The sequence below is a fragment of the Chrysemys picta genome, chromosome 19, assembly GCF_011386835.1.
Source record: "Chrysemys picta bellii isolate R12L10 chromosome 19, ASM1138683v2, whole genome shotgun sequence".
Taxonomy (NCBI): domain Eukaryota; kingdom Metazoa; phylum Chordata; order Testudines; family Emydidae; genus Chrysemys; species Chrysemys picta.
The window spans coordinates 10,078,292-10,100,959 of record NC_088809.1 but is presented as its reverse complement, the minus strand read 5'-3'; the positions used below and the strand labels follow the sequence as shown (position 1 = coordinate 10,100,959).

General features: G+C 39.6%; 1 protein-coding gene across 1 annotated transcript in view; it reads right to left on the bottom strand.

Moving 5' to 3' along the window:
• The window catches only part of PAFAH1B1 (platelet activating factor acetylhydrolase 1b regulatory subunit 1), a 59,744-nt gene that overhangs the window by 12,402 nt on the left and 24,674 nt on the right, over positions 1 to 22,668 (bottom strand). The window contains 5 exon segments of the mRNA XM_005298896.5: positions 1,196 to 1,364; positions 4,172 to 4,378; positions 5,548 to 5,622; positions 15,601 to 15,685; positions 20,064 to 20,281. Of these exon segments, the coding sequence (XP_005298953.2) occupies positions 1,196 to 1,364; positions 4,172 to 4,378; positions 5,548 to 5,622; positions 15,601 to 15,685; positions 20,064 to 20,095 (568 nt within the window). The 5' untranslated portion in view covers positions 20,096 to 20,281.

Below are 22,668 nucleotides of genomic sequence, written 5' to 3'. Positions count from 1 at the left end.
CCTTTACAAAAACCATGTTGACTCTTCCCCTAATTATGGTCATCTGTGTGTCTGAATTTTGTTCTTTACTATAGTTTCAACCAGTTTGCTCTGTACTGAAGTCAGGCTTACCGGCCTGTAATTGCCGGGATCACCTCTGGAGCCCTTTTTAAAGACAGCAGGTGGGCAGTTAATTCTCTCTCCTCTTGTTATTTAGTAGACTTTTCAATACAAACTTTGTTTCTTTAAAAAAAGATTATCAAATCCTGCTGATCACTCATTTCTAATACAAATTAGCTATATCACAAAACAATTATCTTGAGATGATGCAGCGGCATATGAATACTTTTGTTCAGAACTTTCTGAAGACTGCAAGGGTGGCCTTCATATTCTCCATCCCACACCCACAACCCATCACCTCCACCATGTGCCTTTGTAACCTTGAATTCAGTGAGCCTGGAGGTTTTTCACTTTCCTCTGCACCATGGGGCACAGATCACTTAGTTTAAACCCATATGTAAAGAGTGAATTCTCTGTAACTGGAAGTCTTTAAATCATGATTTCAGGACTTCAGTAACTTAGCTTAGGGATCTATTACAGGAGTGGGTGGGTGAGGTTCTGTGGCCTGCAGTGTGCAGGAGGATCATGATGGTCCCTTCTGAGCCATGCTATGGCTCCTGAAATTCTGACCGATTGGGAATGTGTTCATCCACCATTGTACAAGGAACCCACAATTTACATACACACTTTATAGACCAAGAGCGGGAAGCATGTTAATTCAAAACAAGAAAATGTGGAACAAGAGATTCCCATAAAAGGTAGATTCAATATACCAAGCAAAATAGTAAAAACCACTTTTATTCTTCCCACATGTACCTCGCTATTTTTTATACCCCCATTCCCTTGTGGGATGGTCCCATTTTCTATTGAACTCTGGACACAGCAAGTACTAAAGCCATCCATCTGCTGTTTCACTGAAACCACCACTACAGATATTTTATTTCCAGTACAGTCTCACACAGCAGATTAGAGTTGCATTTTCAATTAGCGATGGGACATAATACACAGTTATGTACAAGGCACTCCAAAGGTTAAAGAGAACTCTTTTTGGTATTCTGATTATATATCCGTTCTCACACCAGCAGTTTTCTGGATCAACAAAATAAAAACAATTGATTTCTCTTCATCTTATAGATCACTAAGTCAGTCTCCTTACCATGCATGGTTCTGATGCAATCAAAGCCCTGGAAATCCCATAGCTTAATGGTCATATCAGCAGAACAGGAGGCCAAGAGTTTGCCACTGTGGTCAAAAGATATATCCTGCACAGAGTCTGTATGTCCCTTAAGGGTTCGTTCAAAATCGCCTGTCTCATAATCCCACACCTGACAAGTGAACAGAAAATTCGTTAACACCAGCTTATCACTCTTCATGTTCCTCAGCTTTACATTTGCACCCCACAGGCTAGTCTGGCACCTTGTTCAATAATTAACTTGAGCAGGAGACAAAGGAAAACTGTCCTAGAAAAGCCAAGCAGTGGAGGAAAATAAGATGTGCTATATTTATATGGTTTAGTTACTTTTAAGTTAATTATATTTAGAGAATAAGTGCACTTCCCAGATTTCAAAATAAATTAATGTAAATGGTCTCCTCTACAATGTGAATAGGAAAAGAGTTTGCTGCATCCCTGAAAAGTCTTGATACAATTTACCTTTTAAAAAAAGAAAGAAAGAAAGAAAGAAAAAGATCACGCAAGCGAGTAAAATTTTAATTAGGTAGAAGAGTGTGTGTGTGTACATATATATGCATGCAGAGTCCTCTTCTCTTCCACCCGTTTCCCACCCACTTCCACAAACCCTTTCCAGTGTTCTTCCCTTACACCCTACCCCTTTCTAAGCATCAGTGTGCCGCTAGTACTTATGTGATGCTAAGGAGCCATATGATCAGTACTCCCTACTGGAAAACAGTGTATGAACTCTGCAATATGCAGCATTTCGGTCAGGTTAGGGAAGAAGATCTGAGGTCACTTCCAAAATTTAATATTAAGTAAACAGACTCTTGCATCAGCCAGGACACTAGTCAATAGAAATATGAAACATATTTGTGGTAAATATGGAGCTAATTAAGAGGTGAAAATGAAGTATTCACACTATTACTTGCCAATACTCTAATAATGAACCATGAACATAAACCTGCTTCACTCTAAAAGAAACAAGCTACTACAGATGTTAATTTCTTTAATGCCATTGGCCTCATCACAATCCAACTGAGGATTAACTAAATTAAGAGTTTCACTTTATAACATTTAGAAGCATGAAAACATCTGTGATTCTAAAATCTTTAGCCTTATTTAATACTGCAAATAAAATGAGAGGTGATTCTGGTCATAGCTATTGTAAGGATTCATTTCTGATGTGATCTGGTTTCTAAGGTGGCAACGCATAATTAAAATAGCCATGGTTTATGCTGGACCTACAAAATGTATGGTTTATAATCTGTCTAGCTCTCCACCATCACTTCAGCATTACTCGATGTGTTAACAAGTGATAATGCCTGTTTAGAAAAATGACAGATGGTACTAAATAGTTTGAATTAAAGAACAGCACCCACCAGAGAAATTTCTTCTAATAGAAGAGAGTGAAGGATACAGAAGAGTTTATGAAAAAAAAGTTTCCAGTAACATTTAACAAAGGCATGTAAGAATGTCACTAAACAGTTTTAGCTGACCTTGTTAGAGAAATAATTCCCTCCCCCCGCAGGAACGGCATGCCTTAGAGCCTGGAATTGTAGGCTCTGCTAGAAGACGGGACCTTGTTCTTTTTTTTTTTTTTTGGGGGGGGGGGGGGGGGAGAATGCGCTGATAGAGTGGTAATAAGCTAAATGAAACAGTAACAAGTACACCTACCACTACCTATCTACCAGACTAATTAATTATTACAGAGGGACAGACACTATGCTGTTCTGACTCACTGCCTAAGGTGGTTCAAAGGAACCGAGTGGCAGTTGGGGGTCGTTGTGCACTTTATGCCCGGGGGGAGGAGTGTCCTGAGGGCATGCAGGGTGCATATACAACTCCTGCAGACACTGCTGGTGAAAATGTTCTAAACTCCTGTGCTGGGCAAATGGACACCATAAGTAGAAATCTACACATGCAATAACTCGAAGAATGACATTATAATTGGTTAAAAGTTGATGCAAAATGATTTCAATTTAATCTTCGTTGTATCCTCCATGGTTGCTCAATATTTCCTTTTAATATTTGTTACCCAATCTCTTGAAGTCAGTATGACATATACAATCATTTCCAAAGAAGCATCAGCTCCATGGTAGTTTTCATGCAAGCATAAATTTGAATTAATCCCCAAGCAAATGCTCAAGGAGAAGGTCCTCACGGACTGTAGCCAAGTGGAAGTACTCGTTTTCATTCCATGAATAAATCAGTTACACAAATATTTCTTTATAATTAGGACACTAAATGGACAAAGCACATGGCTACCACAAAAGTCCCCTATGGGTGGATTAACATCTGCAACAAGGGCTACAAAGATCTTAATAAAAATCATATTAGAAGTACTGGAAGACTAAACCTGTTTACACACACTTCCCAAGAATGTTTTAAGGAGACTATTTTGAAAACCAGCATCAACTGGTGGCTGAGTATTACATAAGTAGAAGATATCAATCCTTTACACTAAAAAGTAGTGGGGGAGGGAGAGAGGGAACATTAAAGTTTGGTGTTTATTTAAAATTTTAGCCTGCAAAGAAGTCATTCTTTGATGAATCTTCTGAAATAGTCTTTTCTCTCTCTTTCTCAACATCTCATTACTCTTAACCCAATCAAACACTTCTATATTCCACATCAACTGCCTTAATCTTTGGCTACTCTCCTGCCACAAGAGTGTTTATCCTTTAATCTTCTGCCCGGTCCCATAATCCATACTTGTGGTCTCAACAGCTTTCAAATATTTCTTCTGACCCAAGAGAAACCCCCAAAGATGACTTGAAGGCATCAGCCTAAAATCTGCTGAATACCACCACACAACAGACTATGATCAATCTCTTAAATTATAAGGGGACTATGAAAGTAGGTAAATCTTGGATCAGGATTGCATGTGTGTAGGTGGCATACATCCCTCATTATCTCAAACTGATTTGCTTAGCCCATCATATAACTGTCTATAGAAACATTTACCTTTATTGTGGCATCCTCTGAAGCAGAGACCATAACACTGAAAACTGGGTGGAAAATTACTCGTGTGACAGGACTCCTATGTCCACTCAATGCATACTTCTCTGGAGGACGAGGGATCCATTCTTTAGGGTCTCGTTTCTGACCAAGAGGTCCACCTGATGTGAATTCTTCCTTTGCTTCATTTAGCTTAGATTCTAATTCCATCACCTGAGAGTTATGGAGTTTAAAAAAAGATCAATTGTTTCTACAATCTTCTACAGCAAGATTTAGCTAATCTGCCCTGGTTATTAACAAAGCTAAATTTTCCGAATGACTTTGGATCTAGAATATTTTGCTTCTCTCTTAGGTGGAGAGCAAGTTACTGACCTCCAGTAGCTCTGACCATCCCTAAAATACAATGGAACAAGTTTCCTTGTAAAAGAGTCTGAGTAACACTTGATTTGAACACAAAATTTTCCCTAGAGCTTTTATGTGACAAGGGGACTAATATGCAAAGTCATTTAGATCTACCATACTGGAAAGTTCACTACTTCAAACTGATTGAAAATAACTTTTCAAGTTACTGAATTTTGTGAACAGTCTTTTGGCAAAAGGTAATTTTGTCAGAGGTAGTTTTATTACTAAAAATGCTTACCCACCCCCAGGACCCTGGTCAAAGACAATTTTGGGATTTACATATCAAGTGTGTATACAGAATATCCAAGGGCAAAAAAATATTAGAAGCTCAGTAAAATCCTGCAACGTTTACCACTACATTTGGTAGCCTCTGCTGTTAACATGCTATGATTTTTGATACTTTTAATACACTATATACCTATGGATGCTCTATTAAGCACATACAGTTTTGTATTGTGTGTTTGTATTAGAGTAAGAGCCACTTACTCTAGTGCATCAGAACTAAAGGCTTCACTGCAAAGGAAGAGATAAAGAGGACTAGCAGCAGAGCTTTTGCTTTCTTCCCTGCTAAGGAAGCTTTTTGGGGACAACTACTCAGCCTTTGCATTTCCAAAAAGCCTTGGGGCACTCTTTCCTTCTCACCATCTTCACAAAGTGCAACAAAAATCCAAGAGATGAAGCAAAGAGTCATATCAGAGAAGCCACTATAGAAGAAGAGTTAATATTTTTGCTGGAGATTAAGTGGATAGTAGAAAACACATTTCAAGGCTAAATATTCTGCTTGTTGGATACTGTTACCTTCCCTGTTCTGCCCTCCAAAAATACTTTTAGGAGAACATTTAATAAGCCCACACTTCCTTTGAATGCATATAAGAGTTTCTTCAATTTCAGTCCACCGAATACCATTAATAATTTGCTTTAAAAGCTGATTACTCATTGTAAAATTGTATAATATGAAAAACTCAAATCCCCCCCTTTACCTTCTTTTGTAATCTTATAACGGATGTCCATTTTTTCTCCAAAAGTCCAGCATACTTCTTATCTAGCTCTTCATTCTGAAACAGTAATTCAAGAAGTTGTTATAATGTACTTGTTAAGAGACAAGCCAAAACAAGCCATAATGTTTTCAAGAACGTCTAAACATTCAAATTAAGTAATTTGTGGGAGGAAAGAAGAGGAATCAGTTGATTTTTAATCAACTTAATTCAGTCACCATATGGACATCTTGATTTTTAATTAATTTATTTATTTTTAAAGACTAATAGCATAAATACTTTGGCGATCTACTTTGGTTACAAAGTAACAGTGATGTTTAGCCAAAGATTTTCTGTGAATCAAATCCACAAACCCAAAGTCTCAGTCATCCACATTATTTTATTCTGTCCATTAAAACCCCCTGCTATTTCTAGGACTCATGAGAGCCTCTCACATGAGTATTACTACTGGGGAAATTCTGTACCACTGAGCGCGCACCGAATTCATGTTCCCTGCAGATTTTTTTGCTTCCCTGCAGATGATGGATGAATAGCTGAGAAAACCCTACTTGCAATTTGTCTGATTATCTTTCCCACCAACCCCCATAAATTAGAAAAGGAAAAATATGAAGGGATGTGTTGATTGTGTGGACTGCAGAGTAAGTGTGACCTGGCGATAATTAGGTTTTTGTAGTTACCTAACCTTTTGATCAATCAAAAACTGACGGACCTGTATGTACAACAACCAAGGAAATATGCAACCATTATGTTTGCATGCATAATCAGCTAACTTAAAACATCTGCTGCACTGCTTAAAAATTTACAAGCAGCTGACAGAAAGCAGGCTTGCATACATAGGCTATGGTGGTTTTTTCTTATTTTTAGCTGATGAATACAACCCCATCTTTGTTGAAAGGCCTTCACATCATACCAATCATGGGGTTCAATCCAAACAGTGATGGGAATAATTTTAGGCATTTCAATAATCTCTCAAACTATATGGCTAAAGCAGAAATAAAGATTTAAATCCTCTATTTCGCTATGTCTAAAAAGGTATTTCAAGGCCCTTTAAAGGCAATTTTAAATCTTTGTAGTGTTCAGTGGCTCATAAATGTTCCTTCTCTCCAAACAGGAATACGCTGGTAACACTGATTTAAAGGTTTCTAAAGATCTTAGTAGTGCAAGAACACTGCTACATCTGAGGCGTCCTTGAGATTCATCCCAAGGGCTGGATGTGCTCATAGACATGTAGGTCAGGAAGGGACTGACAGGTCATCCAGTTCAGTCCTCTGTACTGAGGCAGGACTAAGTGTTATCTAGAGTTTAGACCATCCCTGACAAGTGTTTGTCTAGCCTATTCTTAAAACCTCCAATGGCAGATTCCACAATGTCTCCAAGTCATTTGTTCCAGTTCCTAGCTACCCTTACAGTTAGTAAGTTCTCTGTTGTGTAACTTAAATCTCCCTTGCTGCAATTTAAGCAGATTACTTCTTGCCCTGTTCATTTGGGGGATTCTACCTTACTCTCTTAAAAAAAAAAAAAAAAAAAAAAAAAAAAAAAAACCACGGCTGATAACTACTGGGCTCAGAAATGGACCTTTCCTCTTCCCATTTCTCTTCTCCAGCTCTAGGCTTTTCCCTGCACAGTGAACCCTTCTCCAACCTCTCCTCAGAGAAAAAAATCTGAGATTGAAGTGTGAAGTTTCATTATATCTACTGCACCTAGATGAAAAGCCCTCACATTTCCTGTAGTATCCCAGATGCTGAGTTTTCTAAATCCTTGACCTTACCCAATAAGTTCAGAAAGGATAACCGCTTCCGGTCTCAAATCATGCTTCCAGAGGCCACTACAGTTTGATCCCTGAAAGCTTTGCCCACTATGAGAAATCCAGCTTCTGGCAAGACACATACTCCTTGTTCCTTTCTTTTGGAAATGCAAATACACAGTTGCCAGAGCGTCCATCCTAATTGGGAAGGGTTTGTCTCACTTGCTGGTGAACTGATCTTAAGGCTCTATTTCATCTGAATGTATCTAGGAAGACAGGTATCATACGCCATCATGCAGCCTGACAGCTGTGGTGATGGTTTGACCTTGGGGAGTTTGCAAAGGCTATCCCTACAAGATGACAACTAGAGACTCCTATCATCTCTGGAACAATCTTATGAAGGTTGATGATGACACTTAAACCCTTGGAATTCCAATAGCTTTTGCGTTTGATGTCTAGAGAGTGTGTTCTTGCCCAGTGCATTAGTTCTGTGTAGTCAAGCTGCAGACGCTGAATTGCTAACCTCAACTTGAGTATTCTGGGACAGTGACTTGACAGGCCACAAAAATGGCTATCGATACAGAGACAGAACTGGGTGCTGAACAAAGGGTCAGTGATGGAGCTGTTGCTGAGCTGAAGTTAGCTTGCTGTAACTAATTAAGAATTGCTAAGAATTAGGTACTGCTTTTCTAGATGCAAGGGATGGGGGTCAGACAAGCCAGTTGTCCAAACAGAAGAGGGAGAACTTATGACAGGCTACCTACTAATACAAGACCTTTGGAAGAGAGCAGATATCAGCCCGAAGGGGGGAGGGGGAGGATGGGAACAAAAGTAAACTAGGGAGAAACTTGACAGGAAACAGGAGTGTGGAGATATGTACTTTAACTATGCAGACATTCATAGAAGTTTCTAGGTTCCACTGCTCCAATTATGGAGTTAATGCTTGCCATCTTATAGTTTGTAAGGGTATGTCTTCAATACCCGCCAGATCGGTGGGTAGTAATCGATCCCCGAACACGCTCCCCGTTGACTCCGGAACTCCACTAGAGCGAGAGGCAGTAGCAGAGTGGACGGGGGAGCTGCGGCCGTCGATCCTGCGCCGTGAGGACCCGAGGTAAATCGATCTAAGATACTTCAACTTCAGCTACGCTATTCCCGTAGCTGAAGTTGCATATCTTAGATCGATTCCCCCCCACTTCCTCCCCAGTGTAGACCAGCCCTAAGCGATGAAAGTTCAAATCTAAATACACGTTCCCTAACATTAGGAAAATGCAGCAGCAAATATGCTGCATAATCTGGAGGAGTTTTGTGGACTGCTCTGATACTGATGAGCTGACCAGCTGCTATCAGATAAGTCTTCTAATGGAAGAAATGTTCCCAGAGGGGTGGGGAAAGAGAATCTAATTACACACAATAACTAGTTGAAGGTGGAAAATGCAGTTTGTTGAAACTGATGAAAGCTAACAAGCCTTCCCCCTTTTAAAAACTCCAATGAAGACTGGGTACCAGGTCAAAATCTCATCTGTTCAGTTTGCCACAGGATGGGTTTTAACTTGATCCCTTAGAGCTGCAAGACCTACAGATGGAAACCTGAAGTCAGCCATATTTTCTATATCCTTGCTGGTATCTACGTCAGGAAGAAGGAAAGGAGGAGTAAAGTCTGCTATATATAGGTGAGGTAATGTTCCTCCGAAGTCTTGGTCTCCTCACAGGAACTTATTTCAGTTAAAGAAAGTTACAGTAATACACTATAGAAATCAAGATTTCTATGCCAGAAGCCAAGGCATCCTGTAACTTGCAAAGATATTTGTTAGGAGACAAAAAAAGTTACCCAAAACAGAAGTCATTTGATGAATCAAGCCATGGATAAACAAAACAGTTTAGACTTGGAGGATTCTCTACAAATATTCCATTCTAGCTCCAGAAGGTGCATCAGAGCAGTATGTTTTGACAAACCTGACTTCATCATTTGGTACCAGGTTATAGTTCTTTTTGAAATTATCACAAGTCTTAGATACTGGGGCATTGCCTGGATGGCAAAGCTCTTAAGTGGAGTGATACACAGGATCAATCTTAAGAGCATCTCCCATAAATCATGACAGTCCCTGAAGAGCTTTTTTCATCTGTACATGCCTTTTGGGTTGAGCAGTTCTGGAGTCCTGACATTTCCATAAACTCTTATTTCATTCAATATCAAGATGAAGACATAATAAATTAATATCCTGTGTCCAATCTTATTCTAAAACCCCAGGATTCTTTACTATTAGATTATGAGAAAATAAGGTAACCAACGTTTAAAGGAATCTGTGTGGAATTGTTTTTTGGGTGCAGGAGGGCCATGCCATCAGATAATTCCTTTTCCTCTCCTGACAAATTGGGTAACTCTGACCAGTTAGCTCTTTGAAGCCTCACTAGCAGCCAGAAGTACCAAGAATCCCCTTTTTTCCCCTAAGTTTTCAGAGACAGACTCCATTAGGTTGTTCACTTAATGAGCTCAAGATGCAGGTGGGGAATAGGTGCTTACTACATATGCTTTGATGAACAAGGCCTGGGGCCTGGGACGGGAACAGAAGGTTGAAGCTCTAGAAGCAATAACTATAACAAAGCTTGGATGGTTGAGGATTTTTCCCCCAAGCATTTTTCTCCCTTTTAAGGATCAAGGGCTCAGTCAAGGAGCTCCAACAATGAGCAACTGACCCCACCACTACAGTGGGATAACAATCTTCCCTAGTAAACACCAAGAATATGAGGAAAGGAGGCAAACACACTGAATCCTAATCCTCCCTCTGTGGGAGAGGAGAAGAGCAAGAGCAAGAACCCTGCTTCAAGGAGGGGCAAAAAAGGCAACCAGACAAGGGCATCCTGCCTACATGACAGGTTATGTAGCTTCTGTCTCTGGGTCTTGAGTTACCTGGAGCTGGAGGAAGAATAGACTGTGGACAAAGGTGGGGGAGAAGCAAGTCTTCAGAGTGCAACACCTTGACACCCTGATATTCACCACTGTCAAGTAATTAGCATATGTTCTGTATAAAGTATGCCTTGTGAAGTATCTTTCTAAAAGTCTTGATCTGCTAGACATTACTATCTTGTTGGATTGTATGTGCTATTGTCGTATGTGAAGTTATGAAGTTTGGCTATGTATGTGTAACTGAAATATGTGAGAGGTTGAAAACACCCACAAGCAGCCTTTCAGGTACAACAGTAAAAAGGCCGAACAATGTTAATGGTTTATTGAGGAAATGCACACAAGTACAAGGATTACCCCAGGAACTATGTACAATAGAAACCTCTCAGAGATAGCACTACACAATGGGAACTGTTTGACCCTGGTCACAGCAAAAGAGCTTTCCAGCAAGTGGGAAGAAAATATAAAAGGGGGAAAATGACATCATGAGGAGACCTCATTCTCCTTGCAACAACACACTGGGAAACACCTGAGGGGTAAGGACTCAACTGTGGAAAGTGATGGTCCGAGGCTGCCAGCCTGTTATCACTCAGAATGGGAATTTGCTAATTTATATCCTACCTATCTAGACTATTAAACTCAGTTTGAGGTTTTTGTTTACTTACTAAGGTAACCTGCTTTGATCTTTTTGCTACCCCTTAATCACTTAAAATCCAACTTGTGTAGTTAAACTTGTTTTTGCTTATTCTGAAGCCAGTTTGTGGAATTCATAACTGGGGAGAGAGGGGAAAGGGTTCAAAAAGCTGTCAAGTATCAGAGGGGTAGCCGTGTTAGTCTGGATCTGTAAAAAGCAACAGAGAGAGTCCTGTGGCACCTTTAAGACTAACAGATGTATTGGAGCATACACGAAAGCTTATGAATCCAATACATCTGTTAGTCTTAAAGGTGCCACAGGACTCTCTCTTGCTCAAAAAGCTGTGTATATCTTCCTCCACATTGAGGGAGGGGGCAGATTTAATGAGCTTACACTGTACAGATTTCTGTGCAGTGCAAGACAATACAATTTTGGGTTTACACTCCAAAGGGGGTGTGCATTTGAGTGCTGGACAATACCCAAGCTAAGTCTTCCTACACAGAGCTGATCTCAGTGTCTGTCTTTCTGCACCTGGGTGTGGCTCTACATGTATGTGTGCTGGAGGAGGCTTGAGGGCCTGGCTCAGCAGGGCAGTGCAAGAGAACACAAAATGGTAGAACCAGCAGGTTCAGTGGTACCCCAGTACATCAGGTGGTACCCCAGAGAGGGGGCAACCTGTCACAGAAAGTTTCTAGACAAATGCGCTCTCTGGGTCAGGCTCCATGGTGGAGCAGCCTATTACTCCAGCAATGTTTGGGAGAACTTGATTTATTTGCAGCATTTATCAGTATTGGAACCAGAATCGATCCCCAGATAGGGCTCTGCTTAACTCCTTACCACTCACTGAACCCACTACTGTGTCAGATATTGTTAGTCCTTTTTAGCTGTTTTAAAGTAGTCCCATCTAATTCACATTTTCCTATGAGAAAATTCCTATGTGCAATTTTAACTAACTTGATTTTCTTGTACCTCCCTTAAGACTATCAAATAACCAGATTGCCTACCATATTTAGGTCTTTTAACCTTGGGGGGATGGGGAGGGAACACTTAATTAGGTTGATGGATAAGTTTGATAAGTGAATGTTTTTATGGTTTTCAATTATAAAATGTAGGATATCCCAATTAAACCTTTCTGCTGATTTGTTACTTAGAACACTGAGTGCAGTTTAGGGAAAATCAAGTAAAACCTCAACTGAATATTTTGGAAAATAGGATGAACAATCCAAATTTTAAGAGAAATGCTAATTTACATAGTTTGTTTGCTAGTCCTGAGGGTTATTTTCAGAAATAGGTGGAAAGCACAATCACAAATGTAACCTGCTCATAGTCAACTCAAAACTTCTCCTGATTAATCTTACATATATGAACATAATATTAATTTCACTACAGATTTTCAATCCAAAACAAGGGATTTGTCCATTTTAGAGTCAGTAAAACAAAGATCAGGGATTTTCTTCATATGATTTGGAAGTGAGAAAACTGGCAAGTGTTTGGTCAAAAGACATTGCACATATGCAAAAGAAGTTTTTGAATTTGAATATAATCCAGTTTTCAAGTTCCACTGACCAGCTGTTATGGAGACAAGTACCATACAAATGAAACAAAAAAGAAAAGACAGGGTTAAATTCACCTGCGCTGTGAATCCATCAATGGAATTACGATGACAATAAGTGTGACCCACTATTTCTAGTAAGCAGTAAACTGGCTATTCTGTCAAAATAAATTGTTTGGCAGGATTTTTGAGTAACTAAGGTCTGGTCCCCACTAAGTCCCCAAATCGGACTAAGGTACGCAAATTCAGCTACGTTAATAACGTAGCTGAATTCGAAGTACCTTAGTCCGAACTTACCGCGGTCCAGACGCGGCAGGAAGTCTCCCCCCGTCGATGCCGCGTACTCCTCTCGGCGAGCTGGAGTACCGGCGCCAACTGTGAGCACTTCCGGGATCGATCCGGGATCGATTTATCGCGTCTTAACCAGACGCGATAAATCGATCCCAGAACATCGATGGCGTGCCGCCGGAAAGTGAAGACTAGGCCTAAGTTAACACTACTAAAACTTTTCTTCCTTCTACATTACCACCAACTGACTTCTAGCAGTTTCAGGTACTGAAGTAGCTTTATGAGTCCAACCCAGGACATAACAGGAACATTTTCTGGATACTCTCAGTATGATGAACATTGAAAATGTGACTAACATGGTACAGGCTTTACTGCTCATAGAACATTAACTGTTATTGACAGTCTCTGCAGATGCAAACCGTGCAATGTTATTAGCCTTTCCAGTTTCAAAAGGACCTTCATAACTTATTCCTCTATGAAATCTTAGATTATGGAGTAAAAAAGCAAGGTATGTGGATAACATGAGAATAATATGATTGCAGATCTGTTATTTTATAGAAATGGTAATTTTAATAAAAGTTTAAATTGACCTTCAAAAAAGGTTGATAGATGAAGTATTTGGGTCAGAATGTGCTTAATGTCTTTCCAAAAAATCAATACTAGGAAAAAATCAAAGCAGCAATTTTTAAACAAATTGCATATGTTCAACTGTTCAAGAGATGCTTTCACTTGAGTTTTAAATGATTTATTTTTTAAAAATAAGTCTTTGCGGCCATCGAGTTCAAGATGTCAAATATTAGTAATTTTACTGACATGCAAGGTATTCTCAATCTGTAATAACTGACTCAATTTTAGAGGCTAGTATTTACGGGATTAAAGGTGACATGAGCACTTTCAGTCAACACGCCCTACTACTTATTACACATCCCTCTACCCCCTGCCTCCCATGACTATACGGAATACAATCAACGATAGAGTGTGAGAGGCACCAAACTGTTTCAGCCACATCTGGAAGGTACTTACAACTGGAGCAGACACCTGATTTCTTAACTTTAGTTCAGCAATTAGTATATCCACTACACAAAACATGTTGCACTAGCACATTAATCCTATATAGGTGGTGCTGACTAAGGTTTCAAAACAGGAGGCCCAGAATTCATAAGTCACTTAATAGTAGTTGGTTAGATAAATGCTCTAGACTACAAAAGCCTCCTTTAGTTCTCTGCTTCTGTATAATTCCCAGTAAAAAATTAAATTTGGGAGTAAGAGAGGGGACCTTCTAGCAGTTAAATAGACATCAGAAAGCCAGGAAATTTTAAAAGGTTAGAATATATGCATATAAGTACATGTAGCAGTGTTGTCTGTTCAGTCAGCAGGCCTAGTGGTCTGGCCTTCTGCCTCCAGTCTCTTTCAACCCAATGTGTCCTGGACCGAGTCCCAGCTGGGTCAGCTTCCTTGTCGGTAACCCATGGTCCTGTTCATCCCAGGGTTAGGAACAGGGGAATCTGGGCTGGGTAGGAAAAGCGTGGAATAGCCAGGATTAGGCCCACCTCCTGCTCACCTTCCCCTGGCCACTTCCTACCACACATGATGCCTCCGTTGGAGGTGTGGCTGCTATTGGATTAGAGTCCCTTGTTTCAAACCCCCCACAGCCTGGGGCTGATACAGGAGACCCTCTGGTGCTACTGTGTGGTTCTCCTTCCTTCGAAGGATGGCTGGGGAGGGGATTCATACATAGACCTCCTTATTAGGGGCAGCTTCTTCTACTACTGAAGATCCATGCTCCTCTAGGAAATGCCTTCTCTCCCCCACTCCTCTGGACTGCTGGAGATCTCTTTATACTGGTCTTTTCCCCAGGAGCATGCTCACCAGTGCCTGAGGGGCAGAGCTTTCCTGGCCCAGTACTGCTCCAGCTCTCTTCCTGTCTCTGCCTTAGTTGCAGGGTCCACAAACCCCTTCCCAGTACAGAAGAATAGAGGCCAAAAGATTAAAACCCCTTACAGCATTTTTAGAGTGAATACAAAAGGATATTTCTGGAAGTATGACAATCTCCGCATTTTCCCCTTATGGCACAAACAATTCATCCTATTTACTTCATGCATTCCAAAAGGTTTCCCCTCGGCTTCAAACTTCCTGCCAAACCTGATATGGACAGGGTTAGTTTTGACAAAGCTAGAGGGGTCAAAAGTGAATCAGTCTTACCACTGTTAAGGTTGAAACTAACAGTCTGTTTCCATAATACTAAATTGGAAAACTGAATAATTTGTACTCCTTTCTCCAGCTGGGACCCTTAAGCATTTTAGGAGGGGCTCTGATTCATCCTATATCTGGAGAAAGTTCAGTAGAAGAATTGAGTAACCAAGGAAATGGATTAATTTTCCAGCAGAGTTAAACTAATACAGCCAGGTTCAGATGATCACCATGATCAGAACACTCAAGGAATAATATCGTGTGTCTCAGAAAATGAAATGCATTCTCCTGAACATTTACTTTTTTGGATAAGAAAAAGTTTATTTTATATTGCTATAGCACCTTTCATCCTGGAGGAACTCAGAGCCCTTTAGGAACTGGATCCCTACAATACCACAGAAAAGCAGGCTGCTCTGGAGTGATGAGTGACAGGCAGGTGGAAAACAGGCCTAAAGAACAATACACCAGTGTCAGGAATAGGGGAGTAAAGGGGGACGAATTTTGCCCAAGAAACTTCATGTTACAGAGTTGAGACCATCACAATATAGAGAGAACATTTACTGTGTCTTAAAGCGATTATTGCATTAAGCGTGCGTATGATGTATTGATTTCCACATTGTAAGGGCTAACAGGACTGTATTAGCAGAAGTAGTGCACTCCACACAACTTGTATAATGTTTTACAGAACAAACGAGCTTTATGAAGAATTTTGTGTTTCAACTCACCACATCTAACTCCGCTTCCTTTTTAAAAACTGAATAAGCCTCTTCATAACCATTGGATCGAAGGTAATCTGCTATTGCTCGATTTCTAGACAAAGAAAAAAGATTTAACAGTAAGACATTCTTATCTTAGCCACAGTTCTGAACAGTACTGAAAAACAAAATACAGAATGCATGCGTACAGATTTTCAAATTGTAACCAATAAGGTAAACCTTATTCTTCATTGTATTAAGACAGCATCAGCTAACATGACTAAAACCTTCAAACCAACTTTAAAAGAAAACATGGCATACGAAATTGTCATGTCAAAATATGACCAGTAAAACAAAAATGCACATTTAGTATGTAGTTTTAAATTCTAGCAAACTTGCGGTGATTAAAAAATTCAGTATTTAATAGATAAATTATGATGATAAAGGCAGCTCTTGCTCACTATTTTAATACTCATTATCCCTTTAAGTAAGGATGAAAACGCAGGTTAAGTACATAAAAGCCGCAGTGGTTTAAGAGCAGCTTTTGGTTTAGCTCAAGTAGATTTGGGGGAACAATTTTAAGACAAACCTAAATAACCGTGCACACAGGGATTTGTACTGGTTTAACTAGGTTGGTTTAAATTCATATCTTAGATTAAACAGTGCAATTCTCTCAAGTGAACGTCCCAAATTTTAGAATACATTGTATTATTCTGTAAAACTAAGTTTTTAATTGGTAATGTCGGAGAAAAACAGATCTACACAGTAAAGCAGTTCTATTTTTACATAGTCACTTTTCTGAGTAGTCCCACACTTCAAAAAAAACCACCTTTCCCAGGTATGGGCTAATATCAAAAAGTCTAATCCAGTACTTGTATGTGTGCAGTAACTCAAGCAAGAATAGAATGTCCAAGTCCTCAGTTTGTCTCCCACTATTAGGAACTCAGTTTCCTTGAGTGCATACCAATGTGTTACTGTAAAACGGCTTATACTTCAGATGGCATCTTTTTGTTCACTGAATAACTAAAAAGCACTTAAAATATTCCAAGACTTTAGACCAATTCCAGGTTTTTTTTAAATGATAAAGCCACAAATCTCACCTCATTTAACTTTAAAAATCTTAAATAAGAAGCCACTTGCAATCTCAACCTCTCCTCATCCTACCACTTCTTGTCAAAGAAGTTCAGGGCCAGAGATAAACCTGGCAATTCTATGGATAATCCAAAATATATACCGAACAGGTTTCTCCACTGAAAAAAGTGTGAAAGCCAATTCCTTTCAAAAGTCACAGATCCAAAAACCTGTTGTCAGAATATTTTCATAGAGAAAAGAATTCAATTGTTCAAACTAAAACCAGGTCAGTCAGAGGTTCTCTCATAGCATCCTGCTTTACAGCTTACTAGAGACATGTTGTGCAGAGTCCATCATTGATATGAAACCAGACAAACTATAATCACGTGCACAGGACAACACAGTGGAAGTTTTACTCCTTTCAACTAGCACTACTTTACAAAATGACTTATTCGTCAAGAGGGTAATTAAAAATTTTGGAGCAGCAATAATAATTTACGCATTTTACAAAAAAATTCCTGCTAAGTGCCAGCACTACTACAGAGCTCACTCTTGTATTATCAGACAACCAGACTGTGTTTTCCAGTCACCTGAGCAGTGAAAAAACCTGAGCAAATACACTTCTGAAGATACAAATGAAACACGTATCCAGTAATAAGGTGCCAACTTTAGGATTATTTGAACAATAAAGGACTGCATGGTTACGTTTAGATGAGTCAGACAGTTAAGACCCTACAAAAAAATTATCAGTAGTTTGTAAATCAGAAGCCCAGCACTGACTGACAACAGTCATTGTTCCCATGAAGATTAAGATCTCCTTTTGCTCAATGATATACTGGCTCTTGACTCTCCACTAAGGCAAGTTACTGACATCATCAATATGGTCTCATTGGGGTAGGCTAATAACAGAGAAGCTGCAACAATCGAATGCTATAGGATGATGTACTGAATGAACTGGGAGTGGAATACGCTACACTCCACAGTGCATCACTAAGTGCCACCAACAGTAGCAAGCTCAATTTATTTTGGGAATACAGGAATCTTTGTAATTAAGTTTTACTATCATTATGCTGTGTACCAACATTTATTTCTCACAAAAGTAAAAAAAATTGGAGGACTGCACTTATCCAGTAACAAGTCTTCACAAAAACTTTCGAAGGACAAGTGTATGGTACTAATTCCTTGAGCTGAATTAAAGAACTTTCAAAAAACATTTCACATCATTAAGTCTTCTTTAACATGTGGATAATAGTTTATTTCAAAGTGCTCTTTAAGCACTAAATATTAATTCCTTAAAGTGAAGCAGCAACCTCTAAAAATACAAATGTTTTACCCCTCACACCTATTAACAGGCCTAAACAAGATTCTTCCAAAAAACAAAGAGGGGGCCCCCAAAATACTTCTTACAAGGTTTTCACCTAAAATATCACCATGGAGGACAAGCTTTTAAAAAGAATCAATGGGATCCTCTCTCTCCTGCTCTCGCGCACACATTTGTCCCCAACACAATAAGGCACGTACCAACATTTCTTTTAACTTCCTTCCCTTATAAACTACTGGACCAGTAGACATCTCCAAGTCCCTCCCCAACCTCTACCCAGTTAGCTTTCCCCAGTTCCTCGGCATTCCCCATCCCTGCTCATTCTCTAGGATCTTCATCACATCCCCCTCTTCCTGTTATACATTCCTCTTCCCTTATGCATTCATTTTGGACATCAACCCCTGTTTGTATTCAGAGAGAACCATCAACTCCCTCCCAGTATTTCCTACTCTCCATATGCAGAATGAATGGATCTCTGACCTCTCTACTATCTTTTCAGGCCATCCCTCCTCTAAAGGAGCCCCAAGTGCATTGTCAACTCCTAATTATCCATGCAGAATGTCTCATTATCCCCACCTTCCTGTTCATATATTTGTTCCTTGAAGTTCTGGCTTCTAGCAACCAAAAGACAATATTTTAATTCTAGAGGTGTTCAGGAAGCCTTTCCTGCCTCACTTATCCCCAGCCCTTTCATAAACAAGGCTATAAATACCCACATAACCCTTCATGAAAAAAATGTAATAGTTCACATGCCGTTTTAGTACATCAGGGTTTTGCCTCACTTAAAATTACTTTAATACAATAAAACCTGGAAGAAATGGCATGTGAATACTATTTATGTTTATATTAAGGGGGATGTACTGACACGGAGGAGATACCTATGAGGGTGAAACTGAAGCAGAGAGGTGAAGTGACTTGCCCAAGATCAGACAGCAAGACACCAAAAGAGCCTGGATAAGAATGCTAGGGTTCCTGACTCCCAATCTGTTTTAGTTCTTTTACCAAGCATTTTATTATTTTATTTTTAACAAGGTAAAATTCCTCCAACTTCTCCCTTCCTTTTTTATAACAGGGGGATAGTTCAGTCCATGCATTCATGAGCCATTTAAGCACTTTAGGCTGTTGTCCATCAACAATTGGGGCATTGTGCTAAACCAAACCAACTCCTGTATGCAACCACCATTTAAAACATCCCATCGTAGTTTTCTGCAAAAGCACACATGCAGAAGAGTATATGCACAGAAGACCATTCATAGTTTATCATGTGACAATTGCCTATCTCCCAAATTGAACTGACACCATATTTGTCTCGTCTTCTTAAGCTGAACTTTCATTCTAGAAGAGGATGTAGGGAGGCGGGAGTAAGCTGCTCCAGTAGTCCCAGAGTCCTGTGCCTCTGGGCACATAGGAACCCTGCTGACTAGATCCATACCAGGCCAGAATGAAGCAGAGTGGGTCACGGACAGATTGCAAGAAGGGGATCATTTATTTTATGTCTGGAAACTAGAGACTTAGCAACACTATACCTTTATCATCATTTTACTTGCATTGGACATATATTTCTCATTCAACACACCCGCATATTGTTTTGACTCTATTTACATTGGTCCTGCAGAACTTGTGTGTGCTTGCTAGGCATCACAAACAGAACAAAGAGCAAATATTTTAAAACTCTAAACTTCAATATTTTATTCCTATGTACTTTGAAACTACATCTAATTTTCAACAAATCATTCCTATGCCAAAAACCAAAACTTCCAGCTTTGACCTCACAGTATAAAAGTTTTAAAAGACTGTTTCAAATAATTGGTTACGTTTTCCCTCCTCCAGTCTACCATTCCTGAACTCCTATCCTTAAACACTCAAGTTTATACCAGCAAGTTCTTTGCTAGTATAACCAAAGTACAGATGTAGAGAGATCATTAAAAGGTAATTCACAGAAACTTAACTGAAGTAGAACAAATACGTGAAGAGCCATTTCATTGGAATCAAACTGGAAGAGAAAGATCAGTGTTTCTTTGGAAGGCTGATGAAATAAGAACCAAGTGTAAGCAAAGGTTACTTTTGCTATTTTAAATAAATACTGTAAAAAAATACTTACAGTTCGTCTCGTTGCCTCTGTGACAGCACCATGGTGGCTGTGATGTCAGGCTAACGTGATTCAGCTGTGGCTGCCTCTTCAAGATTAAAAAATCTTGTGAATCCTGGATCCAAAATTCAGTCTACCACAGTGCAGCTTCAACCAAAAGGAAAATGTTTCTCCACACGTGAAATCCAACAGGAAATCTGGAGGCATTCAACAGGGAAGGTTCATTCCATCTAGAAGGGGGGGAAAAAAATACATTTTGCTTTTCAAAAGGTTTATGAAGCCATTTGAAGCTGTTTTGGAATCACATGAACATCTACATACCCAGGTTGGAATAGTGAAAATGGACACGTATGTGTGCAAATTACTGCATTCTTCCCACGTTAATTTTTCTGTCTTGCACCCTTGCAAGTTCCACCTCTCGGAAGAGAGGTCTGGATAGGCTACAATCTTTAGTTGCTTTCCTCACAGCAGTCTCCATAACTCTAACGATCTACATCTCCACACCACATTGTGAAGTGAAGATTTCCCAATTATTTTAGTCCATTTCAGTTTGCAACACCCAGCACAGAGGATCACTAATGATCTGAACCATTTTGGTACTGCTAGTTTCTCCCAAATTCAAGGATGGACTTTAAGGCAAAGTGCCTCTGAATTAAAGCTACAAAGCTATTGAGTGTACTCAAGCATTTATGCCAAAGCCTACAACATGAAAAAGCAGTACTAATATGAGATTTTTAAGCCTGTCATCACACCATCCAAAAAAAGTACACTAGAATTTCCACTGTAACGTGGACTAATCATCTGCTAAACATACCTTTAAAAAAGTCTATATTAGTACTAAGTCTTCACCCAGCCATTAAGTTTTAAAATAGATTTTTAAAATCTGACCAGGTAGTATAATTCTTGGTGTTCTGGGTTACCTTGAAGCTTGTTGCTTTAACTGTACTGAGGTGGGTCTTGCAAACAGTAACCAGCCACTTATGACAGATTTTCAAATTCATTCTCAACATTATCTTCAAAATCTAAATCTTTACAGTGGTAGGATGAGTCATGGCATAAGTTTTGCTTTTCACCACTTAACCTTATCCTATGCAGTACTGGCATTTTAATATCCTTAGTGTGTAGACTACTTTTACTGGATGGTTATGATCAGATTTGGACCAGGAGCTGTCATTTGAATCACTTTAACACAGCTTCCCCTGCAGTTCCAGCGATCTTCCATGCTCTAGGTTCTGTTGTGCAATCAGCAATATCATTATGAGCAAGCCAGGATCCTGCATCATTGCCTATTTTTTGCACGCACTTGACAAGTGTCTCTGTACCACATCATTTGCTCAGTCCTCTGAAGAACAAAGCAGACTGACCAAACAAGTGAGTGATTTTTAGGAATATAGAGTAAAATGTGAAAATAAAAATGTTACAGTACTTCTGTGCTCAGTTTACCTTGCATTTGGAATATTTATTTTTAATAAAAACAGTTTAATCCAGAATGTTGGTAAAAAGCCTGTTCAAAGCAGACCGTGTTCTTTTATACCCTAAACTCAATGCTTTCGTACACATACTTTAGTCCACATCCTCAAAAGCTAGATTTAGGAATAGTGCTTAAAAAAATATTAAGCTGTTATCATATGCTAACACCATTTGGCTATCCATTGTGGACATGGGGAAGATGTGCTTTGAAGTTAAATCTAGGCTATAAGTTATTTGTATTATGGTAGAGTCTAGGTGCTCTGCTCTCAGCTCCTCTGTACTAGGCATTGTATACACAATATTAACTATCCCTGCCCCAAAAAGCTTACAATCTCAACAAGATTGACAATTTAGTTTGCTTGACCCCATCCACAATACCAAACAGTGTTTTTCATGAACTAACTGAAACAGTGCTGTAGGAGCTGACCGTATGGCCTCCATGCCACCAGCAAGAGGCAGCAAAGATGACTACCTCTGATCTTAGTCTTGCGCCTATGCCTTGCTTCATGATATGGGTTGTTACAAGGAGGAGAGAGAAAAATTGTTCTCCTTAACCTCTGGAGGATAGGACAAGAAGCAATGGGCTTAAATTGCAGCAAGGGCAGTTTAGGTTGGACATTAGGAAAAACTTCCTAACTGTCACAGTGGTTAAGCACTGGAATAAATTGCCTAAGCAGGTTGTGGAATCTCCATCATTGGGGATTTTTAAGAGCAGGTTGGACAAACACCTGTCAGGGATGGTCTAGATAATACTTAATCCTGCCTTGAGTGCAGGAGACTAGACTAGATGACCTCTTGAGGTCCCTTCCAGTTCTGATTCTATGCAGTTACAATGTAGCCCTTGAGGACTGACCTTTTGCAGTACAGGGAAGAAGTGGTATTCAAGCTAAGGGGGGGAGAGAGGGGGAGAAGAGAGAATATGTGATACAAAACCATTGTCCCTTGAATTGATTAGAAAAGGTGCCCTCTAGCGGGCAATGCTGCCAGACCTTTGGGCATTCCAAACCACCATTTAGCCTTGCAATGGCGCTTTGGGTTTAAGAGTAAAGGTCTAGATACTTATCTAGTTTATAGCACTCTAGTTGAAAACTGCAAAACAAAGTATTCTAAATACAAATACAAGCATTGTTCACAATGAAAGAATCCA